Source organism: Lolium rigidum, chromosome 6 (assembly GCF_022539505.1).
Source record: "Lolium rigidum isolate FL_2022 chromosome 6, APGP_CSIRO_Lrig_0.1, whole genome shotgun sequence".
Taxonomy (NCBI): Eukaryota; Viridiplantae; Streptophyta; class Magnoliopsida; order Poales; family Poaceae; genus Lolium; species Lolium rigidum.
This window is the reverse complement of record NC_061513.1, coordinates 49874020-49893083: the sequence shown is the minus strand read 5'-3', so window position 1 is coordinate 49893083 and position 19064 is coordinate 49874020. Positions and strand designations below refer to the sequence as shown.

The 19064-nt window shown below is 46.3% G+C and overlaps 1 protein-coding gene across 1 annotated transcript; it reads right to left on the bottom strand.

The window, feature by feature from the left end:
- Positions 1-6500: 6500 nt before the first annotated feature.
- On the bottom strand, positions 6501-9980 carry LOC124662583 (protein terminal ear1 homolog). The gene is made up of 6 exons (XM_047200401.1): positions 9230-9980; positions 8969-9137; positions 8366-8896; positions 8066-8203; positions 6943-7084; positions 6501-6839 (listed from the first exon to the last, which is right to left on the bottom strand). The coding sequence occupies exons 1-6, from the start codon at positions 9978-9980 to the stop codon at positions 6501-6503; spliced, it is 2070 nt and encodes a 689-aa protein (XP_047056357.1).
- Between the last annotated feature and the right edge of the window lie 9084 nt (positions 9981-19064).

Sequence of the window (19064 nt, the reverse complement as noted above, 5' to 3'; positions counted from 1 at the left end):
TGGATGTATCTAGACAAACAGGGGAGCCAAAGCCGCCCCCCCCCAGCCCCATTTTTATTAAAATGGAGGCGAGGTATCAGAATAGCATTCAAAAGGAGTCATAGTAACCCTTAACAACTATTACAGAAGTTCATCAAAAGTTCAAAGATGCAGGAAACATCAAGCTAACTCCAGGATGTACAGACTACTCTGGCATGTACCAGGTGGTGTTGACGATCAGGAACTGTCGACGCCACACATCAGTCATCATCCCCGCGAGGCAATCTGTCGTAATTCTCCCCTCTTGATATCCAGCAAACGTAAGTTTCTGTCCATCAACCGTGAATTCGATTCCTTGAGAAAAGGCACCCAACTTCATATCATTGAAGTTGCGTGATCCCAAACCATCAACGGGCTCGACCACTTTCTTCCCTAGAAACACATATCATTCCGAGTCTTCTATTAGGACCATAGAAAAGAAGCAGTAATAATATTAGCCATGTGATCATTTGATGATGTTATACAAGGAATTCAAATCATCCATATGAATGCATGGAATTTTTTTCCGAATCATCTTCCAAAGCTGTTTCGCAACCACATAGTCAAGAAATAAATGTATACTCGATTTTGGATCATCACAGAACAAACAAGAGAGATCATGAACAAGACGACGCTTTGCAAGGTTATCTCTAGTGAGAAGTCTATTCTGGCACAGAAGCCAGACAAAGACATGCACATGGCCGAGAATTTGAATCTTCCAAATGGCAGCAAGGTGAGGAACCCTAATACCCCCATCACTAACAATACGGCAAAAGGATCTGACCGAATAACACCCCCGAGTTCTCAAAATTTGATTATCCATTTCAGCACACATGGTCTTCTACTAATACCTGATCAACCGTAGCCATTGGCTCATTAGAAAACAAATCCCAGAAAAGAGTTGCAAGAGAGCAGTGGGATACCCATGTGTCCATCCAAAAGAACATATCATTGCTATTACCCAGTTTCCAATTATAACCGGTCCTAATAGAAGGAGCAGCCCAACACAATCCTTTCCGAAAGGGAGAAGAAGTATGATCAGAAATTCAACATAGTTAGGGGAAATATTATATCTATACGAGACTATTTTCTTCCAAATTTTGTCTGAAGAATTGAAGAACCTTAAAACCAAGAATTTGGTGGTGTGGGTGTGCCTAACTTGAGAGATATGAATCTCTAGTACTCCCTCCGTCTTAGTTTACTAGTCTTCCCCCGTATCTCTAGGTCGCCAATTTAACCTATATAATTTAAATTATATAATAAAAAATTATATCATTATAAAATAGAACATCTAAACTTTCTAGTGATATAATTTTTATAACATATAACTAATACTAAATTGATCAAATTTGCGACATAGAGATACACGCACGTCTAATAAACTGTGAGAGTCAGAGAGGGAGTAGTTAGATACATCTAAATTTTGATAAAGTTGAGACATTTTTTGTGAAACTGAGGGAGTACTCTATATGTATTTTTCATCTCCTACCTTTTGCACTTGTATTTGGTTATTAAGTTCGCTAGTGTTTATGTATTGTTGTTCTCGATAATTAAACTTGCTCGTAATGAAATTGCTTGACATACTAACACAATCTTTTGAGGATCAATAAACTAACATCTACATCGATCACGTACGGGTACACGCGTCTCTGAGTAAACAAATTAACCTGCCGTTTTGCCCAACTTCTCGGGCCCTGATCTACCGTACGAACAAACACACAATTCCTAGTTAGATCTAGCAGCTCGACTGCACGTACTCCTACGTAATGTAAAATTTGCGGTCAAAGCACGAGGACCGACACGCACCCGCACGCGCGGACTGCTCGGTGTCCGCTCATTTTATTCATGCTCTGTTGGTGCATGACGCGGCCGTGTATACTGCTCGTAGTACCACGGTTCTAGTGTCGTTGCGGTAGAAAAAATTGACAATTTTGTTTGACAATCTTGTTTCTTTAAACACATTTTTAATAATCTTGTTGTCACGGTATTGCGAAGTGGAAAATGACCACTGAGAGAGCTGGTCCACCTACCCCTGGTCGTCAAAGGACGCCGGACCCAGCTGGACCGCCAGGCGGCAGCCTCGCCATATGCGCCTCAAAGTGTCCGACACATGAAATATAGCACAAGTACACATAGCCGCTGCAGGTACATCGTCACTCCTTTTCTGTGCGAGTCCGTAAAAAATAAGTAGATCCGATCAGATCAATAAGCGTTCACAAATTCTGCAGATGAACGGGACAGCGGTGAGTCTATTGGTTACCGGAAGTTTAATCCCTGCAATGTTGTATTTAGTCGGATGCAAAGTTCAATAGCTATGCGTCATGACAGATTCCATACCGCGAGCACAGTGTACGTGCCTGACAAGATTGACACAATTTTTTTTTTGACCGGAGATCGACACATTGTAATGCCACGGTAGATGGAGGGTGTATGAATTACTGCAATATAGTAAATTGTACTCCCTCTATACTGGATTAATGGCCAAATTAATATGCATTTCGAGAAACAAGTTTGACTACTAATTTGGTCAACAAAATATAAGATATATATCACAAAAATATATTATTGGCAACATTTGTTGAATACGGATCCAATGGTATAATTTTTGTGGCATATATCTCATATTTTGTTGATCAAATTTGTAGTCAAACTTATTTCTCGAAGTGTGTAATTGTCCCATAAACCGGTATGGAGGGAGTATGTAGAGTTTACATTGGGTCCGACGTTAAAGACCGGTCAAGTACCTCCCGGCTCCTGTTGATGGATAAGTTGCGTCCTGCTGACGGGTACGATCCAGTGCCCACTACCGTTGAGTTTATTGCTAGCCGGTTATTTATACACCATGAAAAACATCATAAAATTTTACAATATAACAAATTCTTACCCACTTCCCACTATGCATGATGTTGCACTACCCACCATTGACTACCATATGCACGCCGAACCCTAGATTGCAACCTCTACTCCTCTCCTATTCCCCACTTCTCAATGTGATCTCATTTCTACCTTGGGTCCCCATTGTGTCCACGTGGAAGAGATGGTCCGCAACCAGAAGAAGTGTAGGCTGGCTCGGCACCTTAGACTGTAGAATCTCCCGCACTAGAGTCCTCCACTGGCATTCCCGATCTACATGTATGTTCTTCATCCTCTCACAAATCACACTTCATGTCGTTCGGCTTTCTCTTATTTTGTCGTCCTTATCTCTTTTTCAAAACCATGGTAATTCATCCACTACAACACAACATGTGGGCCCTGGCATGCCCGTAATCGCCATGGTCGAGCTAGCACGGCCAAAAAGCCGCTAGGGAAAACTGCATCCCGAAAACTTTGGATTCGCCGCGCTATCTCCTACCGCGGCACCATGCCAATCCACCTCGGTACGTTAATAGACACCATAAAATTCAGTGTCGTGCAGAGGTAAGGTGATGTGCATTACTTTTCCCATGTTTCATGCACCTTTCTACGGCAGATAGTTAGCTACAATCAACGCTAATAATTCATACTCTAATGCAGATCTGATAATAGTCCTATTAATTAAGACATAAAATTCCATTTATTTTAATAGTATTACAATTACACAAACTTTCCTACTCTAGTAGAGAAAATTAGAATCTAAAGACAAACACATGATTCTCCAGCCACCCAGGTTCAAGTCCCCAGTGTTGCAGAATTGGGTTCTTATTATTTCAAAAAAAAATCATTGTATGGGTCCCCCCTACCGTATTTCTTTTTAAAAAAGCCTATTTAGGAAAATACCTCTAGTTGTTCTTGAGAATAAGGTAGCCCTCCGATGTTCTTGAGCGTCCTCCACACCAAGGTATGTTGGCTGTCATCGCGCTGAGAATGTGTGCGTGCAGCATCTGAGCGCCGACCTCTACGCGGGGCATCTGCCGGCCATCCTACGCATCGAGCATCTGCCAGCTGTCCTCCTCGAGTTAGATCTGATAAGTGATAAGGGAGAGTGAAGAACAAAAATAAATGATATATGTAGAAGGATGAGGAACACACCTTCAAAACATGCGGGGTAGATGGAGGACTCCGGTCCCGTAAGATCTAGTTTTGGAGTGTAGACGCTGGATTGTTGCGAGATCTATATTTCGGATTGTAGACATTAGAGTGATGGTAGATCTAGGGTTTGGATTGGAGAGATGCAATTATGGAGTGTAACAGGGTGTTTAGCGGGCAACTGTTCTCTGTATTGTAGGGAGAGATAGAGTTTGTATTATGGGCCCTTATGTAAAGGATGCCCTGTGGACCTCGCTCACTCAAAAGCCCATATATAGTGGGACATAATATAGCTGAATAAAATCAGATCGATCTGCCGTAGATGATGACCCACGTGTGTACCGGCGCAACGCCACCGACCTAGTGGTTGGGTGGAACTGGCATGCTCGGGCCATGGGTACGGTGTTATACCCGCAACATTGAGTAATGATTTTCGTGGTGAGGTGTATTATGTTGGTGCTATGTAGTCAAACGGTTGGCTATGATGTGGGCTATACACCACGTAACAAGAAATGTCTAGCCCGTCAATGCAACATGTTTGACTTTTATTTTGTTGGCAACCACTTTTATCGTTACTCTGAATGCACGGCTCAAATACCTACGCATATGCTCCCCTAGCTTAGCATTAATAAGGGTCGCTCTTGAGTGACACCAACCACGACACCAATATGTGCCGGTATAGATTCAATCACAACGCATAATTATCCGCCTTCTTATCTAGTCGCAACGAAAGAAATACATGCCAAGCAACAAAAAGATTGCTGACGACTACGGCCTGTGACATCCAAAAAAAACCGCCAGATAATAGAGGTTTTTTTTTGTGTACTGGCCAGCCATGTGACACGCATATATCCGTGGCAAGGTGGTCAGGATAGCGCACACATCCATATCATCAGCCTCACACAAATCCTCCACACACCGGACGTTAGTAAAGCTCTGCAGAACAAACTATAACTCAAGGACTCCTCCAACAACTAGGAATAATTTTCTTCTTATTGAAGGTACACTTCAGCCAAAAAGTGTACCTATTAGTTTAGATCTAGTTTTTTTAAAAAAATAATCAACGACTTAAGAACCTCTATCTTCGTCAAAAACTTGATATTATCATCACTTAAATCTAGATATGAAATTAATACAAGAGCTTTATCTAATTAAGGAATATATCCTATAAAAATGTGGATGTACTTCAATTTACTAAAAATTTATATCTTAATGAATTATTAATTATGACCTACTTATAATGTAGAAAATGATTTTTTTAAATTTAATTGTGATTAAGTTACGTATCATGGCAAGTAAGCACTACTAAAATTAATGGACACCTTTAGTCTACTCCGACATGAAAAAAGAAGTCTCATGGCAAGTAAGCACTACTAAAATTAATGGACACCTTTAGTCTACTCCGACATGAAAAAAGAAGTCTCGAAGGGGGCTAGGATTTCCGGTAACTAGGGTTAGTGGAGATAACCAGTCAAATACCGGACGAGTTTCTCAAACCAAATTTAATTTTGAACTCAAAAATATCTACACATTTTCAATATAATGTTTTGAGGAGGAACTAAATATTCTGGATAAATAAGTTAGGGCCTAGGGTTATAGAAAAGGGGGAACACATACCGTTTAGGTTAAACTAAGAAACCAGCCTAAACTTAGACCACATTCAAATAGGCTGATTTTTTTTTGGGAGATGCACATTTATCAAGGTGGGAGGAGCTGGGAATCCAGACATAGATTGAGTTTTTTGGGAGATAAACTCATTTATCAGGAGGGAGAGGGGTCCAGAAATCCGGTTACCGGCCGATAACCTTCGCTCGGTAAACAAATCCCTGGTAAAATGAAACATTCTTCAAACAACATGATTCTGTACTCATTATGAAACGTGCAGCCAAAAACACAATGCATGAAAAGGAAATAGAAAAACACATTATGAGAAGAATAAATATAACAAAGAAGACAAAAGGATTGAAAAATGAATTTTGGAGATCCTATCAAATCTATTGTAACATCACGTCTCGAAATTCGGAGAGGTAACATGTAATTAATGTAATTAATGTAACGAACGAACGAACGCGTGACGAAGAATAGTCTCTCGGGAGCTCCTCCTAGCAAAGCTACTAGCTAGGCTCAAGTTTCAAAGATGGAAACTTCAAATCGAAAACCACAAGGACACGTCTCCGCCTTCATGCAAGCTAAGAATGAATGACGACGGCGACGATGATAGTCTCTCTCTATCTGTCCATCGAAACAGACATCAAATCGCTTCTTTTCTCGAGTCATTTCCCACACTCCTGTCGTCGTTCCATTTTGATTCACATGCCATAAATGTGTGACTCTTCACTTCACTCGCAGATCCCACCCAGAGATACGCTTTGGCAGCAACCATGATTGTTGTTGCCTTGTCTCGGCCACTTCTCGAAGCAAATGCTGCTACATGGATCACGAGATCGTATAGCTAAGCAGGCTGCCTGCATGCCTACCTAGTCGGTGTAGCCTAGGCGCTGTAGCTCCTCGCCGAGCCCGTCGTCGTCGTCATCGTTGCTGCCGTCGCCGCGGGCGTCCTCGTCGGCGTGGGTGGACATTGTGGAGGACGCGCCGTCGCCAGAAGACGAGGGTGGCGCCATGAGCTCTAGCGCCAGTGGATCTACGTTGGCAGGCAGCGACGAGGACGACGACGAGACCGGCGTGCGGGGGACGAGGAGCTCCGGCTCGGTGAGCTGCCGGCCGTCGCGCGGCGGCGAGAAGACCACGGGCAGGTACTCGTCGTTGTCGCAGGGGAACTTGGAGTTCTTGAAGTGCTCCTTGAGCGCCTCCAGGCCCTGTGGATTATGATGCCCTGCGTTAGTAAACACGACGAGCTAGCCTAGCAGCTGTGGCATACAAAGATTAACTCAAAGCATGGCATGAAGTACACGTACGTACCTGCAAGCGTGCATATGTAACTTGGCAGATCTTGCGCGAGTTATACACCTCCCATGGCTGCTTGTGGAACGCCTTGTACAGCCGCACGGCTGCTTCCGGCGAGGTCAAGTTCACGAACCCGTACCCCACATTGCACTTGTTGCTGCATGCAACGGTATATATAGCAATTACTAATGTTGTTTACTTGTTAATTTTGACATACTGTAGCACCGCATGCGCTGATCAATTAAGTAGTAAGACTTAAGAGCTCTCATTATACTATTTTTTCACTACTCCTGGTTAGTGATCAGGTCACAAGCTTTTGGAACTAGCAGAATTTTTTTACTATTGATGTGAAGCTGCCTATGGACACCAAGACGCACCAAGTTCCTCCCGTCATTGGGCACTGATGACAGGTCTATTCTCAACTTGATTCGTGCAAGCGAAAAGATGGCAGTCAAGCAGAAGTCACAAGAAAGTGCTTCAAATTAGCGTACACAAATTTTCATACTTTGACTCCCCCCCCACAATGATAAAGAAAAATCTATGCAAAAGAAGGCTTTTGCATCGATGCAACTTTTCACGGCTACTCCATGATTCCCTCGACACCCATCGTCGCTTTATCCGTTCGTGCTGGCCTTGTTATGGAAGCGCATGCAGGGCTGAGCAAAGCAATAGGCAGAGAGGGAGGGAGGGAGGATCCTAGAGAGGCAGCAGGTGAAGGAACAGAGACCCCTTTCTGATCGATCAGCAGGCGATGTAACAAAAGAATTCATTGCATCAAAACGAGATGGATCCGGTGTGATCTCCAATTTCTTTTCCATTTGGGCTAATAACAACAATGCGTTGCAGGCCAGCTGCACAGGGCGTACTTTTTTTTTTTTTTGCGAAGCGCACAGGGCGTACTAGTACTACTACAGTCCTATCACAAGATGCCTCCCACAAACACACAAGCTCACACATCCGGCAGCTAAAACCCAAGAACTTGTCCCACTTTGTTCTTCCAATTTTCTAGCACCTACATTTTCTACCACAACTGAACCGACTTCTCATATAATTTTCAGTTGCAAATTAAGTGGGTGTTCGTGGCATTGTGTTCCATAAAATATAAATGGAGCAGCTTGTAATTGGGGGCAGGACTCACCTGAAATCTATGGGGAGGTAGAGGAAATCGTAGGACGAGAAGGGCTGGCCCTCGAACTCGCCTTCGCCTCCGCCGGCCTCGATCTTCTTGTTGTATTCGATGCAGTGGTTGTCCAGCATGTTCAGGAGCAGCTTCTGGCTGCGAGGAACAGCATAGCACAGCGCAGTTCAGTCGTCAAAATACAAGGCCAGGCTAGGCAAACTCTCCACACAATATAATGTAGCATGCATCCATGAAATATAGTACTACTACTACTAGGAGTTGTATTGTTGCGGCAAATGCGGAAGCTAGCACGACGACCTGTACTTGTTCGGTATGTTCCTGATCATCACGGTGGTCCGCGTCTCCGGTTCCTGCGTGCTGCTGTCGGTGGCTGCTCCGGCAGTGGCGGCGTTGTTGTCGGCGTCGGGCTGTTTGAACTCGTACCGCGTCTCCCAGCCGTGTCTCCAGCCCTTCGGCCCTCTCCAGCTCCCTGAGCGGCCGACTGCTTTCGTGCTCGGCTGCTTACCGGACGCCGACGCGGTCGCTGACGCCGGCGACGGCGACTCGGAAGGCAAAGTCGACGTTGCGTTCACGACAATGGTGATGTTCTTCCCGCGTTTGCCCTTCCGTTCTTGGCTCGTGCCAGCATTGTTGCCACCCTTGGACTGATCGCTCGCGCTAGACTTGGGGGAGCTCCTCCTCAGCAGCACCACCCCTTCCCTCGCTTTGCCTGCGCCGGGCGACGGCGGCGCCGGCGGGGGCGGTTTAGCCGGAGCCGGCAAGGGACGCCACGTTGATTGTAGCCTCGGCGGCGTCGGGGCCATGGGCCGCTGCGGCACGTGGGCGCGCCTAGGTGCAATTTGACAAGATTTTAGCCGAGAACTGGATAGCAGGTGTGTGCGTGTGCCAAGAATTGCTTACCTGCGGACACCGGGGATCGATGGGCGCGTGTACTCGAGGAGCAGCCGGTGGCCGAAGAAGTCCCGGCCGTTGAGCTCAGCGAGCGCGCGCGCGGCGTCGCGCGAGTCGAAGAAGTCCAAGAACTTGTGGCTGGACCGATGCGCCGGCTCCCTCACATCCTTCAAGTCACCTGCAAATTAACAACGGGGCACAAGACCAACATATATATCTAAGAGAATTCGATCAGGGTGTGGCGAGAATTGCTGGGTGGCGAGTGCGTACCGTAAGCTTGGAAGGCCTGGCGGAGCTCGGAAAGGGAGACGTCCGGGAGGCAATTGAGCACGATGAGGGAGCCGCCGTTGGGGCCGCCGTCCGGCAGGGAGCAGCCGGCGGCGAAGTTGGCCCAGACGGCCTGGCCAAGGACGAGGCCGAGGCCGAGGCCGTCGTCTTGGGGCCAGTCCATGGGCGGCGGCGGCGGCTGCTGGGGAGGCCAGGCGCCCATGGCGGCGTAGTGCTGGCTGAGGAGGCACTGTCGCCGCATGTGCTGCTCGCGCACGGCGGAGACGGCACGCTCGGCTGCGCGGAGGTCGAAGAAGTGCACGGTGGCCACGCCCTCGGACGCCAGGGCCAGCGAGTCCACGGCGCGCACGTCGCCGAAGGGCGCCATCGCGCGCGCCACCTCGGCCTCCGGCGTGTGCGGCGGCAGGAGGCTGAGGACGACGGCGCGGCTCGGCGGTCCGTCGACCGACGCCGTGGCGGCAGCCGCCGGCATGGGGATCCCGAATTGCTGCGAAATCGCGACAGTCTGCGGCGGCGGCATGGGCATGGGCATGGCCATAGGCATCGGCATCTGCATCGGAGCGGGTGGTGGCATGACCGGGTAGGTCACCGGAGGGCAGTAGAGCTGCGGGTGCTGAAGCGGCGGGAACGGGTAGGCGGCGGCGATGGCGGGGTAGTATTCCTGAGCTCCGGCGTCCAGGATGTTCTGGGGAGCGCCCGGCATGCCCCCGATGCCACTCCCTCCTCTCTCCATGGCTCAGGTACGTGAGACCTAAATTAGAGAAGCAGAGGTGGTGGTAGACGTAAGATCTAGAAGATTCTAGGGATTCATTCTCGGTCGGGAGACCAAACTGCGATCAAGAAACTAGGCTAGAATTGTACTTGAGCGGTCCCTCCTGGCTCTTGCTTAGCTCCGTGTGTGGGTGAGGAGAGAGAGATAGAGAGAGGGAGTGTGAGCTCTTTTTCTGGAAATGGTCGCGGGAAAAGAAAGCAGGTGGGCTTTTATTTGGAACTCTACAGGAACAAGGGAGGGAGGGAGGGGGCGGTCTCGGGAGGAAGAAGGGTCGGGGCTGAGGAGGAGTGGTGTTTTCTTGTGTTTGTGTCGTGCGGCTGGTCCTGTTGGCTCGGATCTTCTGTGATGCCAGAACGTGTTGATCTTTCGGGAGACATCGATGATTCCGTACAGTTTATTACAGCCCTAATGTCTTGTTTCACGGATCTTCTAATTGCCGCTGTCTGGTGCCATTACAGAATGACTACTTCATTTACAGATACTACCTCCAATTCAAGGAATAAGGCGTCATCGTTTTACGTACTTTTCGTTTGACTAAAAATTACTTTAAATATATAAAGATTGTTTGTATGAAATTAACATCATTAGTTATTATCTGATTGATATTTCTCATTGTTGACTAGAGATCTCCTAGGTATTCAAAATTATGAGAGGCGATTTGCTCAGTCGTGGTCAATGTTCATGCAAACGGAATAATCCAACACCAACCTATGTATAGTACAATTAAAGCCGGTGGAACACCGACCCAAACGGAATAATCCAACACCAACCTATGTTCCATATAATTTTTAGTCAATTTTTTTGAAGTTTGACCAAATATATGCAAAAAGATATTAACATCTATAATATGAAACTTATGTTAAAGGAACAACCATGAAATGCGCTAGATATTGCAAGGATTAATATGTTTGTCTTTTTATATGGTCAAACTCTACAAAATCTGATTTTATCTTAAAAAATACTACTTTGAGATAGAGGGAGAGAGTATAAATCTTATTATTCGTGCAGTCATCATTAGCTAAGAAATGTGCAACCTGGTTCATCGTATGTCGCACGGTACATATCCAGAAATCATGCACACTTACTACGTGTCTCTAATATTACCTTGTTTACGTAAACTTCCTTGGCTAGCAAGACTACACGTCGACATGCTAGCAGCTTGGCTCCTTCGATGTTGAAGACCTAGGGAAGAAATCCCGGACATCAATATTTTTGGACATAAGAAATGAGCACAAAAGTAGTCGGCGAAACGAAGATGGGAAGGTGGAGAATCACCCCATGGCATGGGCCCACATGGTGGACGCGCCGTGGTGGCTCCCACCACCTTCGGGACTCCGTTTCTCCCATGTTTCGACTCCATACTAGACGTGGATGCATGTAAAATGCATACATGAACTTTATCCTTTATCATATTGAATTTCCACATATTTGCAACATATATGATGATAATAACATGTTTTACATTGATTTATAGAGATTATCCAATGATCTCATTTATTTGGTTTATAACCCTGCAAAACAGCAAAAACATTGTTTTGCGTATTTTCACTTTCAGAGACCTATACGGAATCAAATTGATCTGTGATCTTTGGAGCGTCACTTTTTCATCGGGAGAAGCACCCTAAAGCTTTGGAGGACACATGGATGGGCCTAAGGCCCAAAAGAGGTCAGGTGGCGCGCCCAAACATGGTGGGCGCGCCACCCACCCTCTTTTGGCCCTCGATCGTCCAATCGACCCGATTTCTTTCGCCCACCGACGTATTTTGACCTAAAAAGCACTATAATTATGGCCCCAAAGAGTTCTCGGGAGGAGAGCGACGCAGAAGACAGAAACACGAAAATAGAGGCCTGCAGCATAGAAGATTGGAGGGGGAAACTCCACCGGGATCACCGCCGGAGGGATCTCCACCTTCTCCAACGTCTTCATCATCACCATGATCAAGGGAGAGTAGTCAACCTCTGGACTACGGGTTAGTGGCAGTAGCTTGATTTATTTCTCTCATGTTCTTCATAGTTCTTAGTGCCATATGAGCTGCATCACATGATTATGGCCATATTTGTATACATATGTGGTGGATCCTTATTCTATGATATTGTGCTATGAGATCTGATCATATTATGTGTAATATGTATTGATAGATGCATATTATGTACCCCATTGAAAGAACATGTCTCTAACTTTATAGTTTTGTGTGTTTGATGACAACATGTGTGATACATTGATGTGCGTTGAAATGGTGCAGAGATTAACCGTGGTCGAATTCATGTTGAAAAGAGAAAAAAAAAGAGGAGAAAATAGCCACAGGCTGGATAATCCAGGGCCGGATATTTGCAAATATTCGGCCCCTGAAAACGGCTAAGTACTAAGCGGCCGAACACCAGTATACCCCCCCCCCGGATATTTTCCTTGGCACCGGAAATTGGGGGCGGGGCGAATTATCCGGCCCTTACTTAGGCCGGAATATCCGGCCTCAATTTTCTGCAACGGCTCAATTTTGTGGGGGAATAAATACCGCCCTTCTTCCCCAAGCTCAAGATGTTCACTGTCTCCAAGATCCACCATCGTTGAGCCACAAGAAACACAATAATCACTTGATCTCCTTCTCCAACCATCCAAAGCTCTTGATCCTTGAAGAATCGAAGGCGAAGACCCCGATTTACATCTTTACCGAAGCGATTGACATTTCCCCTCATTTTCTTAAGGGCCCCTTTGCTAGTGTTCCATTTGGAAACCCTAGTTGTTGCTGCTTGATTTGTTCTTGTTGTTGTTGTGTTGTTACAGCTATTGGGAGCCTCCAATTCAGTTGTGGGCGTGTGCCCCAAGAACCTTGTAAAGGCCCGGTTTTGCCTTTTTATGACTTGATTTTCCAACAGTCATTGCTTTGAACGCACTGGAAGAAAATAAGCGTGTTCACGATAAGATTGAAACCATGACTGACTTATCGCAACCACAAAGCACAATATGGACCAATAGATCAAAAGGTGCAATTGTGGCCAAGTTTAAGTGACGGATGGAGAAGGCGTCTCATGGTTTCTTTGACAAATGTCATGCAAATCTAGCCATGGTGTGGAAAACCATGTTTCCTCTCGATCCGGCCCCTTCAACTTTGTTGGCTTTAATTACTAGATTCAAGAATCCTGTCAGAGTCCAGGCTCTGATAGGTAAGGAACTTCTCGCCGGAGCTGAGCTTGCATTTGCCTTCGTGCTAGCTCGTTATCCAACGCTTGACTAAGAATTAATTGCTAAAGCCAACGTGGAGCTTCAACAATATTACCCTGTCGCGAGGCGCCCGGATTCAATCATAGTTGCCAGAATGGAGGCAGGTACCGAAGCAAGCATGCGGACCCGAACTGATCAAGGGGCCACAATTTGAAGGAGACGTCGAATATTCACGCACGTGGTGCGATGTTTGCTTTGTAACTAATACCAATTTATTTGACCTTTGTCAGTTGAGTCATACTTGTAATCGAAGATAATCTTCTACTTTAATGACGCTGTTCTTTTATAACACCGCATGCCGATGATGTTCTTTTATAACATCAAATTGTGCCGATGATGTTCTTTTTGTAACATCAGGTGCAGTCGACGACTTGCGAATATTTGAAGGGACGATAAGTCCACTTGATTCGAAAATGATAGTTTTGTTTGTATGATGTCGAAGGAAACTGAGTGATCAAGTCAGTTTGCGTGTTCGATGGCCCTGTAGTAATCGCAATATGTTTTGCTGAGCCATATGTATATGTTTTGATTAATATCGGCAGCAGCCCTCGAGTCAACGAGGAAACCATGTGTGTGATAGGTATTGTAAGCACGATGCACCGGCGTGGGCCTTTTGATTTGTATAATTTCCATCAATTGCATCACTCGAATGTTCCATGAGGGTTTATGGAATCATTCGTATTTTTATGTATGTTAAGATTTCCATCAATCGCATTACTCGAATGTTCCATGAGGCTTTCGTCTGCATCCCCCGAGTATTTTCGGGTATGCTTACCGCATTGATAGTATATATAAACGATTTTGAGAAAATTTGAGATAGTTATCGTGTGTATGATGTTTTTATTTGAAGTCCAGGGCTCCTGATGGGAGTAAACACAATAGCCGAAGATTTTCTATGAACTCCCGAACAGTTTGCGGGTGCGCCTTTATTAAGCGAAGTAATAAATGTATGAACGAACTAGAAGTGTATGAATAATATGCAACTGAGGTATACATTGTCTTGAGTATGGCTAAGAAGCATTATTGAATGAAATAAAGGAAGGAAAAAAAGGGCCTAAACATAGAATCGTCACAATTGCGCAACGTTCCATGAGTTTCCTTCCACCAATCCTGTTGTAGTATTCTTGATACGATAGGCGCCTCCTGGGATCACTTCAGTGATGATGTAAGATCCCTCCCAAGGAGATTCTAGCTTTAGATGTCCTTTCTTGCTTCAGTCGTGATACTAGGTCACCAACATTAAAGCTGCGAGTGCGTACCCTTCGGCTGTGATAGTTTCGTATCGCCTGCTGATACACAACTGTTCTAGCCAAAGCAATGTCTCGAGCTTTGTCTACTAGATCCACAACGTCTTGGAGTGCTTGAACAGATACGTTCTCATTATAAGCAACAACCAGAGGTGCTTCAAACCGAACATCGGCAGGGAGAACAACTTTGGCTCCGTGCACCAGAAAGAAGGGAGTATATTGTGTCAATCTATTTGGTGTGGTACGTAGGCTCCAAAGTACTAATGGTAACTCTTCGACCCACACACCAGCTGCCTTTGTGAGACGTTTTTTATGCCATCACAAGTTAGACCATTAATCTTCTCAATGTGTCCATTGGTTTGAGGATGCAAGACCGAAGCGAAACTGAGTTTGATGCCGAGTTGTCCGCAAAACTTGTGAAACTCATCAGAGGCGAAGTTGCTTCCGTTGTCCGTGATGATGCTGTGAGGTACACCAAAACGACAAGTCATGCCATCGAAGAACTTTACAGCTATCGTCAGTTGTTTGATTGGTGACTGGTATAGCTTCTATCCATTTGGTGACTTGTTGACTTTAACCAATAGATAAGTATGCCCTCCTGGCGAAGATTTCAGCATTGGTCCAACTTGGTCGAGTCCCTATTGCGCAAAGGGTCATGACTAGCTCCCTGGCGTATGTTGCTATTGTTGGCCAATAGAACCCAGCTCTGAAGGCTTCAGCTACGAGTGCTCGGCTGCTTGCGTGGTGGCCGCACGTGCCTTCATGTATTTCTCGCAGTAAGGCCTTTCCATCCTCAAGTGGGATGCACCGTTGAAATATGCCGGATATACTTCATTTGTAGAGTTCGCCAGCTACCACTGTATACGCCTTAGAGCGGCGCACAATACGCCGTGCCTCCGTCGGGTCATCAGGCAGTTCCTGCCGAAGTAAGAAAGGCTTGGTCCAAACAGGCTCAAGGAGCAGAACTTGCTGGCTTGGGCCAGTAACGATATTTTCATCGGTTGTTTGAGGCATGACCCCCCGAGTCGGTAGCCGACTGTATGGGGGGTACCAAAGTTTTTACTTTGATAGATCGCTGATTGATTACTTCATAGAAAACTCCGTCTATGGCGGAGATTCGTGTCCGCGAAGGAACGCGGGTATCACCAAACCCGAAAGGTTCAAACACAGGGGACTCAGGATCGGTCGTCATCTCACTGACGTTGGGCACTACAGAGAGAGACACGACAGTTACCCAGGTTCAGGGCCCTCGGAGAGGTAAAACCCCTGCGTCCTGCCTTGGTGTGTGTATTGCAGGTCACAATGAAGAAGATGATCGTACAAATATCTAGGGTTTGTGATCGCCAAGGATCGGCCCCTTCTACGCTAGCAAGGCTAGTCCTTTTATACAGGAGCTGGACCTTTTCCCCTCGAAATATCTTGAGGGGGAAGGGTTCCCACATCTCCAAACTGAGGGAGGGGAACTCCCCGTCCTTTACATGATGGACATAGTCCATGGCCGATTAAAGTTTCGGTCCATGGCAGATGTGAGTTCGTCAATGACGCCTCTGCTGGCAGCTTGTGCCGTCCACCCAGCCTTGCACTAAAGAGGCAAGGGCAGGGCCTTGGTCTTCTGGTCCTCGTCGAGCCCCCTTTAATCACCAAAGGGGAAAAGGAATCTTGCCTCCTCGAGATGGCGCTTTGTGAGCTCAGCCATGACGCGAGCGACGTAGAACTTGCTTGTATTGTAGCCTGGGAGCCCACTCCGCTAGTCCTTGCAGCAGGCGTGGTGGAGAAGGAATCCTAAGCTCCATGGTTGGTCTTCTCACCTTCGGAGGACCTTCAAGCGTAGATAAGTTTATGACTCGGGAACCTCCACGAGGGAGTTCCTCCCCGAGCCCGCCTTCTGCTCCATCTAGGTGTCTCCGTGAGGGTTTTACACCTCGCGGAGCCTCACTCGAGAGATGCCTCTCGGAGTGATTGCTTTCGGGGAGTCATCATGCGCCTAGCAACCTTAGGTCCTTGGAACCCTAGTCACCAAGGATCCCACAGTAGCCCCTGGGCACGTGTCCTTTGCGCGACCATTGATGGCCACGAAAGGGCATGTGGCCCACTGTTGCTGGCACAAGTCACTTCTCATTGGCCCGCCGGGCGGAGCAGTCGATTGCCTCTGAAGCGTACACACCAAAGGGCAGACGATCCTCCACCGTTAGTTTGAAAACCGCGGCGTGACAAGACGTGGCTTTGCAGTTGCGCGCAGGTTTTTCGGGGCGCGTGGCGTTCCCTGGTGATCAATGCGCGGCGATCGAGGCGCCGGTGGACCCATCGGTCCAGGTTTTTAAGGAGAGAAGGGGGTTCGCCACCCACTTCACTTCCCGTTCTTCATCTCCTCTAGCCCTCAAACTCATGGCGTCGGAGCTGTCGATGCTGGCCGACGCTGTGATGGGCTCTATCGCGAGGAAACTGAGAAGCCCCCGAGTAGAAGCGCACGGCGGAGGGCCGTCATCTTCCTCCGTCGCGGGAGCGGCCTCCCCGGCGGCAGCGGGGCCAAACGGCAGCGGGGGGCTGCCAAGCGTCCTCGCGGCCGTCCCCCAGGTAGTCGCGACATGAAGCCACGGAGGAGGCGCGGCGAGCGGTCGCCAGCACCGAGCCCGCCTGAGCGGTCCCCGGCGCCGAGCCCACTTCCGGGCCCGTGAGTGCGCCTCGACATCCGCCGAGCGCACCTCCGCGTCCGCTTCTCCTGGCCGCCAGGAAGTCCGAGGAGGGCCGCATCGGCCCGTTCGTCGAGCTCCTCGTAGTCCTTGATTCCCCCGACTGGGTCACCCAATGTTGAGGCTCCATGCCTCCTTCGTGAGGGAGTGCGCCATATATATAGTGATTTTTAGGTCCAAATACGTCGGTGGGGGAAAAGATCACGCGATTTGAAAGATCAATCGCCGAAAGAGTGCAGGTGGCGCGCCCTACCTTGTTGGGCGCGCCACTTGGACTCTTTTGGGCCTCGGGCCCTTCCAAGTGAGGTTCCAGTGCCCAGGGTGCTTCTCCCGATGAAAACCGACGCTCCAAATCCCAGGTCAATTTTACTCCGTATAGGTCTCTGAAAGTGAAAAATAGACAAACCATGGTTTTCCTGTTTTACAGAGTTACAAGCCAAACAAAGGGGATCATTGGTAAATCCCCATAAATCAATGTAAAACATGGTATTATCATCATATATGTTGCAAATATGTGGGAATTTAATATGATAAAGGACAAAGTTCATGTATGCATTTTACATGCATCAACATCTGCAAGCTTAACCTATGCTCGTCCCGAGCATGAAGGTGATAAAACTAACATGAACTTTGGAGTTTATAATATATAGCTTCTAAATAATCATGCAAAATATCACAAGGTTTAGTCAATGAGGAATGACAATAGGTAATGTGAACTCATCAAGTGATAACTCTTACATTCTACAAAGCATGCATAATAGTAAATAACATTGTAAGAAACATGAATGGTAATTCATATGAATCATAAAGCATGCTTAGTAGAATCGTATAGAATTGTTGGAAAACTCTTTGTCCTCTCTTTTCATGAATATTTGTTTGACTCTTGAACACAAGAAAGTAAGCAGGGAATGTATGTGCTAAACCTCCAACAAAATAAAAAAGTAGAGAGCATAAAACATGATTTTGAGCTATGCAATTCATGTCAACAATAATAATAAGGATGGGGTACCAAGTATCTCACGTATAAAGCTATCTATGTGTCATGAGTTTGACCTCTTATGAGTAAGTGTTGCCTCATTTTCTTGAATTCTGAGGACTACACCTCTCGTTTCACAACTTCGGGTTACCAAGACTTTTCAACATACATGTTTCAACCAAGTATCGTAGTGGGTTACCTTCATGCCGCCTGTACAAAGGACGAAAGGAGATGGGTATATCAACTATAGGGCATCCATACCGGACAACATGAACAACAAACGTTGAGCATCCTCTCTAACTCTCTCTCACGTTTTTCTCATACTCGTTTTTCTTTCCTTTCTTTTCTTTTTCCACTTTGTTTCACAACTCCTTTTCTCTTACATTTTTCACTCTTGTTATTCAGGATGCTCGTTGCTGAAACTTTCACCATGATTAAGAATGGCTTCGGTTAGAGGCCCATTTCTCTTCTCTAACAATGTATGCATACTAGCTTAAATAACCTCTGTTCATTCCACAACAGATAGCCATCAACAAAACAAAATAAATGATGATCAACGTACGGTGAAATACCCCAATAGTGTAATGTTGAAAGACTTCCCCAGTAAAAATAGTTACGGTCTAGCTCATTACTCATAATCAGTAAAACCCACAACACCCATAGTGGTATTTTCCTTCCACACCTTACTTTCTTATGAGCTTTAAATTACACAAAAAAGAATATTTTGTAAAGTTTGGAGGAAAAACACACACATTATACTTGGAATAGAAAGTTTTATATAGGTAGTATGATAGACATTGGATTTGAGTTTAGCATGGAAAAAAGTCTATGCTGATGTCTACCCACGCTTCTATTCTTGTAGACAGTGTTGGGCCTCCAAGTGTAGAGGTTTGTAGAACAGCAGTAAGTTTT